General features: G+C 38.8%; 1 protein-coding gene across 1 annotated transcript in view; it reads left to right on the top strand.

The window, feature by feature from the left end:
• Positions 1-15,873, top strand: part of RREB1 (ras responsive element binding protein 1) — a 127,682-nt gene that overhangs the window by 69,425 nt on the left and 42,384 nt on the right. The window contains 1 exon segment of the mRNA XM_015587284.2: positions 383-546. Within this exon segment, the coding sequence (XP_015442770.1) occupies positions 383-546 (164 nt within the window).

The raw sequence follows: 15,873 nt of genomic DNA, 5'->3' as shown, positions 1-15,873 counted from the left end.
AGCAAGACTGGGTCATCAAAGCTGATGAATGGACTTTGATACTTAATGTGAGGACCGTATTTCATACTTGAGAGTCTTCCTGTTCATGTTAATATATGTGGTCAGTTAATCTGTATGTGTCTTCAAGGAAGACCTTCAAAGATTCCACCTCTCTCTCAGCCTTGGCAGAAGTATTTTTCAAAACGGAACATGGGAGTAGAAGAAGACCATACAAAGTATTTATTTGCCTTTGTTCCTGCTAGATTTTGACATTCAGGGAGGTATTTAAAATGAAACAAAAAAATAACTAAGAAGCTTCACTGGTGTTTTTAATAAAGCTCTGGATTTTCATTACCAAGTTTGACCCATCTTCTTAAGTGACCACTGTGATTGCTTTCTGCAGCACAACACGGACACTGGAGGAGCAGACCATTCATGCAGCATCTGCGGGAAGTCGCTGAGCTCGGCCAGCTCCCTGGACCGCCACATGCTGGTTCACTCTGGCGAGAGGCCTTACAAGTGCACTGTGTGTGGCCAGTCTTTTACCACCAATGGGAACATGCACAGGTGGGTGAGGTTTGCCTTGGCCTGGAGGCTAGCATCTGGGAGTTGATAGTAAGGTGGCCTCTTAGCCATCAGAGGACTTGCCCAAAGGCGTTAAGAGTTCTGAGTTCTGTTCACTGTATGGAAAAGCCAGAGATGGTTTTGTTTGTGCATACTATCTCCAGTGCATTAGAGGTATCTCATCAGAGTACAGAAGTACCTGGGCTAGGTCTTTGGTCCTTTGGGGATCAGGATGAAATATAGTCCTTCTGCCTTTGCCAATTGGAGTTTCCAATTGTTTGGGTGCCAGATGTGGACAACATATCAGATATAGAGGAACCCTCAAGGAATAACACAGTAACTCTTGCCTTTTTAAAACTACCTGCATATGCCTACCAGATTCTCTGCAGGTCTCTTCATTGTGGAAAATTTCTGGGCTTTTTTAATAAATAGTTAAGTGGCCTTGGAGCTTTAGGATAAGATAGGATAAAATGAAGAAAAAAGACCTGATAAATGTCAGGAATTTACTTCCTGAGGGAGAAAGAGGCTCACTCAGAAGTAGGAGGGAGCTGAGTGGTAGGCATATTAAAATTTTGTGGGATGAACCAATGGAAAATGTACTTCATAAAATATACGTATGTTTTGCGAGATTAGAACAGAAATACTTTTTAATGTTCTTTTTTTTTTACACATTTTAGGAACATTAGAACGCCAAGAAAAATTTTTAAAGGGATACAAAATTTTTCCTTCTCAGAAAATCAGTCTAATTTTACTTTTCCATGTTTCTTTCTACACATTAGGCTGCTTTCTTTATAAAAATTGACTAACATTTTTTTTTTAATGTATTTATTCCAAAAGAAAGCTTTATATTAGTTATTGTGAAATTTGTGTTTTATTATATGTAAACACTAATATAAGATGGTCCAGTTTGTTCCATCTAAAATGATTTCTTGGGAATACTGATATAGTGATAAATTTCTGGATTTTGGAATTAGGCACCTGATTTCAAATCTCAGCTCTGCCACTTGTATATTTCCCATCCTTGAGCAAGTTACTTAATCTTTGTACCTCAGTTACCTCCTCTTTAAAATGAGATTTTTAATAGTATCCATGTCATTGGACTAGGATGAGGATTAGGAAATAATCATTTCAGTGCATGGTAAACATTCAATAAATGTTTCCTATTATTATTTACATTTCTAAGTAATTCTGCAATAATGTTAAGTCTATAGATTTCTCAATCTGAACTGTTAGAAGTGTGGTATAGCATGACTTTCTGAAAGTATCAACATTTTAAAGACTTTTTACGAAGTGCCTTTTGTTCCTTTTTTCCCATGTAAAACTTTAAATCCTCTTTGCCCCCTCATCTCCTCCAGGAGTGTTTTTTGGGTACAATGAAGGAAATGAACACTGTAGCCATTTTTTAATCTGATAGTTTACATTTCAGCTGTTTGCTTTTTACCACCATATCAGCCTGTATCATTTTGCCTTCTTTTTGTCATTTTATTTTGTTTGGCCTGCTTCTCTTATCTTCCCCATGTTCCCCCCAAAAGGTCCCCCTTTACATATTTGCCCTCTCCAAATCTGGTCCTTGAAGTATTTATTGCCTGTTCCCTTCTTGGGCAGTTTCTCCACTTTCTCCTCCTGAGCCCTCCCTGCTCAGTAGAACTCCCCAGGGGCCAGATCTAAATTGGTAGAGAGTGATAAGGGTACGTCAGTGAGAAGTACCCTCCTCCTGGCTGCTTTGACCCTGACCACTTACTGCATATGATCCTCCATGAGCCATCGCTGGTATTAGGCCCGGTCACTCCTGATTTGGAAAATTTCCATTTTGAGACAATATCCATGATTGAATATGACAAATGGTAAACACACCTATAAAAGTAGAAGTTACTATCTTCTACTGTGATGTGTCTGACAATGCATTTTATAGATAATCATAACTAAACCTATGGTACACTGTCGGGTACTGGACTGAACACTTTATTTTGTTTGCATCCTTATGAGATATAATTTATATACTATACGTTTCACTCATTTTTAAAGTATGCAGTTCAGTGAGATTTAGTATATTCAGAGTTATGCAACCATTACTACAGTCAATTTTAGGATATTTTCATCACCCCAAAAAGAAACCCACACCCATTGGCAGTTCCATTACTTCTCACCCTCTAGCCTAGGAAAACACTAATCTACTTTCTGTCTCTGGATTTGCATATTCTGGACATTTCATATAAATAGAATCATAACATGTGGTCTTTTGTGACGGGCTTCTTTCACTTAGTATAATGTTTTCAAGATTCAGCTATTTTGTAGCGTGTATCAATACTTCATTCTTTTGTATTGTCAAATAATCGTCTGTTGTATGGATACCACATTTTACTTATCTCTTCATCAATTGGTAGACATTTAAGTCATTTCCACTTTTTGCCTATTATGAATAATACTGCTGTGACCATTATTGAACAGTTTCTTCTTATGGACACATGTTTTCATTTCTCCTAGGTAGATACTTAGGACTAGAATTGCTGGGTCATGTGGTAATTCCATTGTTTAACATTTTAAGGAACTGCCACACTGTTCTCCAAATGCATCGTTTTATGTGTCCACCAGTAATGTATGAGGATTCTAGTTTTTCCACATCCTCATCAGCACTTATTAACTTTCTTTTTACAGCCATCCTAATAGGCATGAAGTAGAATCTCATGAGTTTCATAATTTTAGTTGTTAGATTTAAGTCTGTGATCTATTTGAGTTAATATTTATGTATGTGTAAGGATGGAGGGAGTCCAAGTTCAGTTTTTTGCACTATTTGTTGAAAAGACTTACTGAGTTGTCATGCCACCCTTGTCAAAATTCAGTTGACCATAAATGTAAGAACTTATTTATGTCCTCTCAGTTCTGTCCTCTTGATCTCTGTCTATCCTGAGGCTAACAGTATACTGATTGCTGTAGTTTTTTGGTAAGTTTTAAAATTGGGAGATATAGAGCCTCCAACTTAGATCTTTTTAAAGATTGTTGTAGCTGTTCTGGGTTCCTTACATTTCTATACGAATTTTAGAATGAGCTTGTCAATTTTTGAAAAAAAGGAAGCTAGAATAATTATGGGGATTGTAAAATATGTAGATCAATTTGGGGGCATTGCCATCTGAACAATACTAAATCTGTGACCACGGGATATTTTCCATTGTCATAGGTCTTACTGGATTTCTTTCAACTATGTTTTAGTTTTCAGAGTGCAAGTTTTGTATTTTGTTAAATTTATTCCTAAGTGTTTTATTCTTCTTGGTGGTTTTGTAAGTGGAATTGTTTTCTAATTTCATTTTTTGACTATGCGTTGCTAGTATATAAAAATACAATTCAAAATTTATATTTGCCTCATTTCCTGCTATGTTGCTGACCTTATTTATTCATTCTAATAGTTTAGTGACTTCCTTAGGATTTTCTGTATACAAGATCATTCTGGCTGCAAAGAGTTTTACTTCTTCCTTTGAAACTAATCTGGATACCTTTTATTTATTTATTTTTTTGCCTGCTAGCCCTGGCTAAACTCTCCAGTACCAGGTTAAATAGAAGTGAAGAGAATGGACATCCTTGTTTTATTTCTGACCTTAGGGGAAAAGCATTCAATCTTTTCCCATTAAATATGATGGAAATTGTGGATTTTTCATAAATGCCCTTTATCAGTTTGTGGTTCCTTTCTATTCCTAGTTTGAGTGTTTTTTTCACGAAAGGATGTTGGATTTTGTCAAATTATTTTCCTGCATGGTCAGGTTTTTTTTGTCATTCTATTCTGTTTTGGATATTAAATTAACCTTATTCCTGGAATAAATCCCACTTGGTCACAATATATAATCATTTTCATATATTGATGGGTTTGGTTTGCTAGTGTTTTGTTAAAGATTTTTGCCTACATTCATAAGAGATATTGATCTGTAGTTTTCTTGTGATGTCCATGTCTGCTTTTTATGTGAGAGTAATACTAGCCTCATAAAATGAGTTGGGAAGTATTTCCTCCTCAGTTTTTTGAAAGAGTTTATGAAGAGTTGATATTAATTCTTCTTTAAATATTTGGTAGAGTTCACCGGCGAAGCCATCTGGACTTTCTTTTCTGAGACGTTTTTAAATTACTAATTCAATTTCTTTACTTGTGATAGGTCTGCTCACATTTTCTATTTCTTCTTGAGTCAGTTTCAGTACTTTGTTTTTTTCTGGGAATTTGGCCATTTATATAAGTTATCTAATTGGTTGGCATACAGTTGTTCATATTATCCCCTTAGAATCCTTTTCATTCTGTAGGATCAGTAATATTGTCCCCTTTCTTTCCTGATTTTAATAATGTGAGTTTTCTCTATTTTTTTCCTTAATCTAGCAAAACATATGTCAATTTTATTGGTCATTTCAAAGAAACAACTTTTAGTTTCATTGATTTTCCTCTATTGCTTTAATATTATCTCATTAATTTTCTAGTCTAAACATTATTTCCCTCACTCTGCTTGTTTTGGGTTTATTTAGCCCTTTTTCTAGTGTTTTAAGGTAGAGAAAATGAGGTTATTGATTTGAGAACTACTTTCTTAACATAGGCATTTATAGCTATAAATTTTCCTTTAAACATTGCTTTAGTGTCATCCCACAAGTTTTTGTATTTTGTATTTTTTTTTTCACTTATCTCAAAGTATGTCCTAATTTTTCTTGTGATTTCTTCTTTGACCCATTAGTTATTTAGGAGTGCGTTCAATTTCCACATATTTGTGACTTTCCAGATTCGTTCTCAGTTATTAATTTCCATTGTAGTTGGTGAACATACTTTGTATGATTTCAGTCCTTTTAAATTTAGACTCATTTTATGGCCTAGCATGTGGTTCATCCTGGAGAGTGTCCCATATCCGTTTGAGAAGCATGTGTATTCTGCTGTTGCTGGGTAGAGTGTTCTCTAGATGTGCTATTAGGTCTGGCTGGTATCTTCTATTTCTATGTATGTCTGCATTTATTATTGTATGCTCTGTCTGTAAGTTTTGTAGAATTATTATCCCATTTTGCGGATGAGGAAACTTGCTTAGGATCAAAGTAACAGTGCTGAAATTTGAACATAGGTAGTGGGGCTTAGAGGCCATGCTTTTACTTACTCTGAGGAATATTTGATGTAGTTTTCGTGTTACTTGGCATATTAGAAAAAGGCTCTCTTTCCTACCTCCTCAAAATAATTCCATGTTTTCATTACAGTGCTGTTAAGTCTGGCTGGTGTCTCCTATTTTCATTGTTAAACTACTTAAGCCATCTTACTAGCATAACTGTATTTGGTGACCATGGAATAGCTTTTTATTGAATTTTATTATGATGTGTTGTTTGAGTATACATGAATAGAATAGACTGAGAAATGATTTTGAATTTTTTAAAGTACAGCCCTTGATATTATCCTAAGATACATTTCTCATTTATAAACAGTGTAAATTGGAGTTGTTTGTAAATTACTATTTATAAATATTTTTAAAAGCAGGCCTTAGAGATGTTTTGTTTGTGCTGATTTTGGGCTTTGTACTCATTTTATTATTGCGAATCATCTTGATTTGAAGGAAAGGACTAATAGATGGGATTAAGTTCTAGTCCTAATTATGCAGAATTCTTTATTTTTTCTCTTCTTATAACAAAATGGCAGAGTAATATTTTGAAATCATTCTGAGCACTCACAATGTACTATGGAAATGTCCCAGGTAGGGAATGTTTCTGAGTTTGTATTGTCAAAGCTAAAGGCACATTTGTGATAATCTGTGAGAGGTGTGCCACTCTTAGCTGTGTGACCCTAAACAAGTTATTTGACCTTTCTGTGTCTCAGTTACTTCATCTGTAGAAGGCAGCGATACCTTTATTGACATCATGAGAGCATTCTGGGGAATCACAAATTAATACGTTCAAAGCACTTAGGATGATGTTTGTTAAATAGTACTTATAAAGAAATGGTCACTACTCTACTGTTGTTATTGTTGTTGTATGTGCCACTGAGGGAAAATATACCAAGTAAACTTTCATATAATGCCAGAAAATAAATTGCGGTTGTTTTTGTTTTGCTTTTTGCTATACAAAATCTGTAATTTAACAAAATCTTAGACTGTTGGAGTTTATCACACTACTTTCATGTTCTCTGCAGAAAATTACAAATGATGGATTAAAAGAATATTTGGTTTTTGGTAAGCAATCACAGTCATTACCATTTTTATTTGTTGGTGAAACTTTAGTTTTGGGGGAAAATTATAAAAATGTGAAAACAGTTACAAAAATGTGCCAGAGAAAGTGGAGTTAGATTTATTTGTCCTGGTGGATCTGTTCCAGAATCCGAGACTCAAAGGGTGAGCTGTGATCTCTCCTAAGCACATACCTGTGTTGCGTTAATCAGGGGCCAGAGCTGCCCTGGGATGTGTGTGCAGGAATTAAACAGAATCGTGAAAATCCAAACCGATTAGCTGCATCCTTGCTTGATTTTCAAAGCATGGAAGGATGTCAGTCAGCTGTGAGTTGTGTTGAAGAACAAAGTTCTTTTTCTCATTTTCCTTTTGCCGCTGCAATTCCCAAGATCTGTGGACCAGCTAGAATTGAATAGAACCAGGAGCTGACTTGAGGGGCACTGGAGCACTTGCTTAGTGGAGTGATTAGAGAGCCTCTGGCCTGCATTTCCATTGCGCCCTGAGTACCACTCCCCCATCCCGTGGCCCCATTCATCTTGTTTATAACCTGCTCCAGCCCCACTTTTCTGTGCCAGCTTCATGTAACATGGCTCTCTGTCTGATTCTCAGTCTCTTCACGGAGGGCCACAGGTTGAGGACCCCTGCTATGACAGGATTCCCGGTGTGTGGATTTCTAGGTCCAGTTCTTCAAGCCTCGATCCCACAAGGCTGGTCTGGAACACGCTGCATTTAGGAGCACATAGTTCACTTGCCCTGTCCTTCTGCTCACGCCCCTGTCCTGAAGGTCGCCTGTACATGCACATGTGATGGATATCTCTGTGTGTGCACATTCCTGCAGATAAGCCTTGCCTGCCTCATGTTTATTGTTGAGCAGCCTCCTGTAGGAGGCAGGTCTGGGCTCCATCCCAGATTTTTGTTGCTGCAACAGTAGGAAGGCCTCGTTATACATCTTACAACATGGACCCCAAGAACTCCCTCCTTTTCAGTTTCAGGTTATTCTTAACTGATATGGAGGTACTCTTTGTTGCCACCTACTTTATAGAACAACTCAATTTCCTTTGACCACTAGTCATTTGATGAGGACGTGTTAGTTATCTTTGTTTACAAGGCTTGTCAGTCTTTTTGTAGAGTTTCCTTTATCTTAGTTTGATGAGAGGACCATCAGCAAGCACATAATGCAATAGAATTGCTATGTTAGTAAAAGAAAATAAGCTTGGCACATTAAATTACGCAGGTAGCACATTAAATTAGGTTATGTGTAATCATGTTGGCAGTTGTCTTGTAGCTCTGATAAAGCTCATAACGTCTTATAATTTAATTCTAGTAAATAAATTTAAATATTTTTAATTGAATATTTTGTAACTGGGGAGACAAGAGCAATACAAATATCTAGCTCATTTTGAAAATGGTTGGGGTAGAGACCTTTTCAGTTTATTACCATAGTTTAGTGTTTCAAGTTGCCACTTCCCTGTCTGTGGATTTTCATGTTTTTGAGGTTTGAAAATCCTTTATCCCAAACCTTTCTAACCACAGCTTAGTTCCTGAGCAGAATAGTAGGTTGCCATCAAGTACAAAACATGTATCATGGAAACATCATCATGGCTCCAGCTTTTAACTTTCCAGAACTCTTTATCAGTTGCTCCCACGTTGAAAATTTGGATTGCGCGGTGCTCGTCTTCCAAAACAAACTTGGGAAACTGAGCCAGAACACACCCTCTGGGAGAGTTTGTTGTAGGAAAAAGGGCATTGAGCATTTTGCAATTTGCAAAACTTTCCAGAAAGTGCTGAACTGCAGAGGTATGAAGAAGTGATGATACTTAAAAGAGAGGGTTAAAACAGACCTCATTTGAAAAGAAATAGGGATTTTTTTTCTTTTGTAGAATGTAATTGCTTTGGGAAGATAGGAAATTAACTCATACTTTGCTCCTCGTTTTACAGACTGTAGACTTTTAAGCTATAGAGCTATGGAGTATGTGTTATGGGTAAGGACACGCTGAAAACTGGTAGGAGCAAACTTCCCTAACTAACTTCTCCATTTATTCTTCAAAGAGCAAGATGTGTTCTCATTTCAGCTGTGGCAATGGGAGGGTGAAGATGAGGGAGGGAAATCCCTAGAACATCCTCTAGTTGTTTGCTAAGGGCTTCCTTTTCTCCTGCAGCGAGCCTGACTTTTTCTGTTGCTAAGTAGAGGAACATAGCCCTTGAGGATGCCGTTGGATAATGGACAGTCTTCAGGAACAGAGGCTTATGTGTTCCTATTATGCTGGAAGAAAACATTCGCTGCACAGAAATGTGACCTGCTCCATGACAAATGAGACCTCAGAGGCTCTGAATTTAGCATGCTACTCTCAGATGCTTAGGCAGAGCCAGCCCTTGGCATGCACAACTGAACTTGGGTATCCAAACAGGTGGCCAGCATTAAAGGACAGAAGGAGCAGAGGTAGGACAGTGTCTCGGAAGGGTATAGTCGGTCACTTCTTTACCCTCAGAGCTCAGCAAGAGGAAGGGCCCCGTGAATTTCTGTCGTGATAATACTGAGTTTCCGAAAACACTCTGTGACTAGCTGTGGTACTTGCTACTTCTCAAGAGTAAAGGTGACCACTCAGAGGCTCAGCTAGTTCCATCTTGTAAAATGAGTCTTAGTCACCAGGTGCCTGCTCCCCTGACAAACTCCTGAGAGGGAAGGAAGATTCCAGGCGAGTTCACATGAGAAGAAATTTCTTGTAGGATAAAAATCTGTGGATCACCCTTCTGTATGAACATCTGCTTTTATTTGGTACATTTGTTTTAAAAAGAAGGAAAAAAATCATTATATAATAATATTTCAGTTACCTACACTTAAGTCTTTTTCCCTTGGGAGAAAGGTAAATCAGAAGAATATGTCTTTCAAGGATGTTCAAAGATTGTAACATATTCAGCTCCACTTATGATTAGTGCTCTGTGACCACACATGTGGCTCTGTACAAAGGTGGTTAAGGGGTTTGTATAAACAAGATTTCAATGACTGATATAGACACAATAACCATATGAACTGTGCTGGACATGCGATTCTTCCATACAGTGGTGTTCAGTGAATGTTTGGTAGTTTCCTGATGGTAGCACTTGGATATCAGAGCTGTTTCTGTACATTTAGTCCTCTGTATACTGAAATAGTCAGATGTACTTTTAAAGTTTAAAATTAAAGTTTAAGATAAATTTTAATATTATCTGTTTAATAAGAGTCGAAACCCTTTTTAAGCAGAAAAAAAATAATCACAGTTCTGTTGTTTGATTATATCTAAATGTTTTTGGCCTCTCTTTAAATCTCATTGGCCAGAATTGAAACCTGTTTGCTTTTATTTTAACTTCAATAGTGGTTTCAATAAAGGCCACCTCTCTGTGTGTCCTGAGAGCTCTTCCTTCCTCTCTGGCTAAGACCGATAAAAGTTGCTTGCAGAATGGTGAAGAGAGCCTCCTCCTCTTCAGCTTTATCAGGGTAATGTTTTGCTCACAGAGTTATTGTGAGAACGAAATGTTATAAAATATACCCAAGCCTCTGGTTCACAGAAGATGCTTAACAAATTGTAGTTCCCTTCCTTTCTTGTCTCCCTTTGGAGAATTTAACCTATCAGTTCCTTTTTGCATACTGGAAAGCAAGTATATTTTACAAAACCAAGAAAATAGACTCTGTGTCTTCCAACCACAAGAATACCTACCTTTAGCTGTGTTCTAAGAAGCCAGCAGTGTTTGAGTGGTGTTATATAGAGTAGTTGTGTGCCCTATACCTGAATTTCCTTTTTCGAATTGTGAAAATCCTCGTTATTATTTGAATACCATTTTGGGGATTGCTTGTTCTGTAGTATTTTTGTATGTTTCATGTGGATTAGCATTTATATTGGATGAGCATTTGTGGTTCCTTTCAGAATTCTTTACATTTTAGAAATCTGTAAATAATAGGAAGCTACCGCCATTCCCTGAGAAAAAACGATCTGTGTGCAAATAGTAAATCATGATGTTGTACACCAGAAGCTAATATAGTGCTGTGTCAGTTATACCTCAAATTTTTAAAAAGGAAAGGTCAGAGTGATTTGTCAGATAATTTTATTATTCAAATAAGATAAAAAGCATTAAAAAATAGCAAAGTGCAAGTGTATTCATTTTGATTGACAGTCTCTGAAGCCTTTTTTGTGTTTCCTAAACTGACATTCTCTAAAACATTTGCCCTTCTATTTTGTTTGGGGTTTTGTTTGTTTGTTTGTTCTCCTTAACAATCAGAATAATTTATTTATATTTTTAAAGAATATTCAAAAAATGTGCTTGTGGCTGGTGCTCACTTTTGATTCTGTGTTTTTCTCTCGGAGCAATTCAAGATCAGTAATGCCAAAATGCTCGCTCATAAAATTATCCAAGTTCAGGATGTCTTAAACACCGGTCAGGCCTTTTTCTTCCTATTACTGATTCTCGAAATCACAATCTCGCTTCATAATTAGTTTATCATTTTGCCGACTGGAAAGCTGTTGTTTATAACTTAAATTTTCTTCTGTTTTGGCAGAGGTGGTGTTTGTCTATTAGTTTGATTTTGAGATTAAGCAGATGCAAAAGAAATGTTCTCTTGAATGCAAACAGTACGATAGTTTTGACATATCTCGTTGAAATATTTCAAAAGCTCAGTTGTACCAGGTAAAACTGGTGAATGGCATCCCAACCTGGAGCATCCTTGCTTGCCCACACTTGAACAACCTGGCGATTGTGAGCTAGAAATTAGGTCACAGAAGGTGAGTATGTATTTGCTGAGGGTAGGATGAGGAGCGGAGAGCTGGCTGCCGCTCCAGAGTGTGACAGGCCCTGTTCTTCTCTCTCACCACGTCGCTCTCTGATGTCCTGAGAACTTTGAACAGATCGCGAGTGTGTGTCCCATATAGTTTTATAATACAAAAGTATTAAAGTAAAGAGGAAGAGGAGGAGAAGGAGAACAAGTCTGATCGCCAGCATGAGATCACAAATGTAAACCTGCAGGTGCTGGCTGCAGTTCCACCGCAGCACGTCCTTCTTTATACCTGCATTTTTCCGCCTTTGTTTAAATATTCAACCTGTCCAACCTGTTTGGGCTGAACAAGCTGGTGCTAGCAAACGTCTAAACGTGCCCACTCACTGTCAACGTTTTTCTGATTTGTTAAGGAAGGTGATTAGCAATAAAATCTGCCCCCACTCCTCTACTAAACAATGAACCAGCAGCACAGAAACCTTAGCATATGTATGTGTCACACTGGAACCCACTTGGGTGTGTGTGCGCACCCATGGGCCTTTCTCCTTTGCTTCCTCCAAGACTCTGGGTTGATGGAGAGCCTGTTGGCCTTCAGTGAGGAGGGATTTCGTATTTCCTTAAACCAGAGATTCAGTTGCATAATTAGTTCATTGGTATGTGGTGTCAGCACTTAATTCTTATTCTTTACGCTTATATAACACAGCTCACTCAAGAGGATCGTTCTAATTCTACAGGTGGGAAAATTGAGGTCTGCAACGTTATGTGGTTCAGCTAAGATCAGAAGCAAATCTTGGACCCTTCTTCCTGAGCACCTTCTCTTTCTGGGTTCCTGTTGTTAGAACAGCATACTTCTCTTTCTGCAACATTATTTGATGATGTTGTCATCTGTGGCAAGCAGAGGCCATGCGTACCACATTCATCCCATTTTAGATAAAAGCAGGGGGCTCTGTTGCCTAGTTGGTTTTTTCAGGTGACATTTCTCTTTAGATTAATTTTCATTCTCTTTCAAATCAGAGATGAAATGATCTTGGTACCCTGTTCCTTCTCAGCTATTTTTTACAGCCTCTAAATAATATAAAATGGTGTCCCCTTGGGGTGATGACTTTCTTTTTCATGGTGTTCCATCTCTGCTTCCACCGCCCACACCTTCCATTTCCCTCTTTGGCGTGGCAGGCCATCTCAAAGGGCCTGGCCTAAGCATTTTTTGTTCCTTTTTTGGAACAAGTGTCTGAGGAGCAGCAAACAGTGACTTGGCACCACCTTATTATGGAGATAATCATCTCTTCCTCTTCTGCAAGAAGAAAGAGGATGTGAATAACTAGCTTCTGCCATCTTAAGAAAGCTAAAGCAAATTCCCTCAGAGTTGAAGTGTTAAAAGGTCTTGGTGACTTGAGCATTTTTATTCTACCATGAAGTTTAGGCTTAGGGATTGGCTTGACTGTAGTTTTTTAGTCATTTGCCACAGAAGGGCATTCTCCAGCCGTAGGGGTGGTGATTGTTTCCCTCAGAGGTAATGGCTTGAGCTGATGAGGCCCTTTTGGGAATGTCAACTTCACATGGGCTCCGTCACCTAAGACTGTGAGTGCCAGAGTCCTGGGACAGGGCCGGCTCTGAGTATGTGATCAGTCTCCTGGCCTATATGGGAAATTTGAAGAAATGGAAGGAGTACAGTGTGGGGAAAGAGAAGAATCCATTTCAACATGGTGGCTGCCCTAAAATAGCTAAAAGAAAGTGAACTTTCTACTTATCATTTCTCCAGATTAACACAGGGAAGGTCCAGGCAGGCCAGTAGCAGCTTTGCATGAATGAGAAGGTGCTCGTTGGGTAAGAGAGAGGTCAACTCATCCAACCTCTGAGGCCTTTCCATTGTCTTTTAAGAATCTATTTTATATGGAAATATGTGCTGTGTATTTTTGTGGATATATACAGGTGTCCAGGGAGCCAAGTAATATATGGAGAATGTTATAACAAATAAAAATTTATTTTAACAAAACAAGAGCAGGCAAAGGAAAAATTATACAAAGGGTTTTGGGTATACTAATTCAAAGACATGGCAGTTAGGAACAGATCTAGAATCAAGGTTTTGTACAGGTTGATATTTATTGACATGGGCCGCCTGCCAAGCTCCCTGTACTGTTTGAAAGTCAGGAAAGGAGGAAGGAGCTTTAAAATGAGCGGTGAAGGGTCCTCCGTTTTCGAAGTAGACAAGCAATTGGAAAACATTGTACCTCAATTCCGTTTCAAGGTCAGCGGCTTCCAGTATCAATGTGGAAATGTAGAGGGGAGGAATGCAACAGCCAAAAGGTTATCTTTCTCCTACCTGAAGTGTGGCTGGAAGATTGGGAACATTAAGGAAGAAATATTCTTTAGGAGTCATCCTCCCAGCCTTGTCCATCAATGAGTCAGTGTTTGTACCAAGGTCTTACCCAAGACCAAGATGGAGAGGGAATTGCCTTCTCAAACATGACAAAGGAGACAGGAGCTGATGGGACAGGAGAGCAGAAGTGGGGATCCATCCAGAACTGCACCCTTGAGTTGAGGTTGGAGAGCAGCTCTGGGCTGAGGAGTGTTAAGAGATAGCGCAAATGCAATTGTTAATGAGTAATGTGAAACTGAATCCCAGGCACACCTCTACTTTGAATTAAGATTCTTTAACTTTTCATACACTTTAGATTTATGGCTCCATAGAGTGTCTGGCTACAGTCAACAAAACTACAGTCAACCACCCTTATCTTTTGCTCCTGAGTGGAGGCAGAGGCAGCAGGAGTAAACTTGAGTGTTATTACTAAGGTGCAAAGCTTCCCTTAGCCTATGTTAGTCACAGTGCTGGCGTCAGAGGTCATGGAATCTTACTGGCTCCTGGTGCGGTAGGCACAGGATCTCCGCATTTCACTAAGTGCATTTCAAGAGCTCTGGGGACAGCTTGGCCAAGGTGTTCCCACAGCCAGCATGCAGACAGCAGAGACGCCTCTCTCAGGTTTGCACTTCATGCGAGGCTGACTTCTACATCTTTATGGGAGTGCTGTCTCCTTGGTCAGCAAGGCCGCTTACACTATTGTCCAACCTTCCTCCGCACCCGGGCACAGCTGGTGTGACCTGCCTTCTGGATAAGCATGACTGAACCTGAACAACACCCGAATTACTAGAAGGTACCTTTGAGCGCAAAGGTGGAGCCACACTGGGAATGGCTTGGTTGATACCAACCCCCACTCCCACCCCCAAGTCCATCTCCATCCTCTGTCTTCACTCCCCATCCCCTTATTTGCTGGCACAAGACTTGGTTGACATTACAAGTGTCACTCACAGCTCCCCACCCTTAAACTCCCCCTCAAAACATACACACATCTTTCTGGAGGCTTACTTTTCTTTGGCCCAAAACATAGGTTGTAGAGCTGCGATGCTTCTAAATCTCACTCATTCCCTCTTTGTTTATCACAAGGCTTTATTGGAAAAGCAAAGCTAATACAGAGTACAGGTAGGGGTGGAGATGTATCTATAATCAGGCCGTAAAATCCTGTTGGAGCCTGTTGACTTCAGTTTGGCCGCCTAGAGGCCTGAGTGGTGCTGTGTGCTATTTGTGTATAGTTTGTGTCCTTTGTCCTGAAAGAATGACCTTCCTTATAATGCTATTCACTTGGAGGATCAAATAATTCAGCTCTTAGATTTATGAAACCTATGAGGAAATTAAGACTGAAAAGTTAGCAAATACTGGAATAATCTAGATCTCACTTGAGCTTTGACCTTCACACGTAAGTTAGATTTGGGAAAATTTGAAGAATGGTTGAAACTTGCCTTGACATCTTCTACTAGATGATCCTTTAAATTGAGAGTTTTCCAAATGATTTTATCCCAAATATTTTATGAATGTTAAACATCACAACGTTTTTTGTTAGGTATTTATACTGCTCAATTTGTGCAGGGACTGCTGGTATGTTGTCAAGTGAGCCTGGGAGAGGTTTAATGTTTACATCCAAAAAAAAATGTCATTGTCTTAGATAGTTAACTAGACCCACAAACAGTATGAAGGGTTAGAATTTCCCTGTGATCCAATGACTCTCACACTTGACCTGGCATGAGTATCATCACCTGGAAGGCATATGGAAACCCAGAGTGCAGGGGCCAGGCCTGAGAACTCACATTTGATTTGTAATGGGTTCCCCGGGTGATGCCAGTGCTGCTCATCAGAGGACCACAGTTTGAAAATCAGTACTCTGGAAGACTGATAGTATTCTCCTGAGAATTTTACAGATGTAGAAACTGAAGCTGAGGTCACCTAAATAATTTGAGGAGTCTCCATGGTTACTAGATGGTAAAACTAGAATGTAGCTTCTAACATGTCTCACACCTCTGAGGCTACCCCAAGACTTCATTGGCATCATATGGTCTATCTCCTATACCATCTTCCACTAATTTTTGCTTTCATCTATC

Source organism: Pteropus alecto, unplaced genomic scaffold (genome assembly GCF_000325575.1).
Source record: "Pteropus alecto unplaced genomic scaffold, ASM32557v1 scaffold121, whole genome shotgun sequence".
Classification (NCBI taxonomy): domain Eukaryota; kingdom Metazoa; phylum Chordata; class Mammalia; order Chiroptera; family Pteropodidae; genus Pteropus; species Pteropus alecto.
The sequence above is the reverse complement of the archived record's forward strand: the minus strand, read 5'-3'. Positions and strand labels throughout refer to the sequence as shown.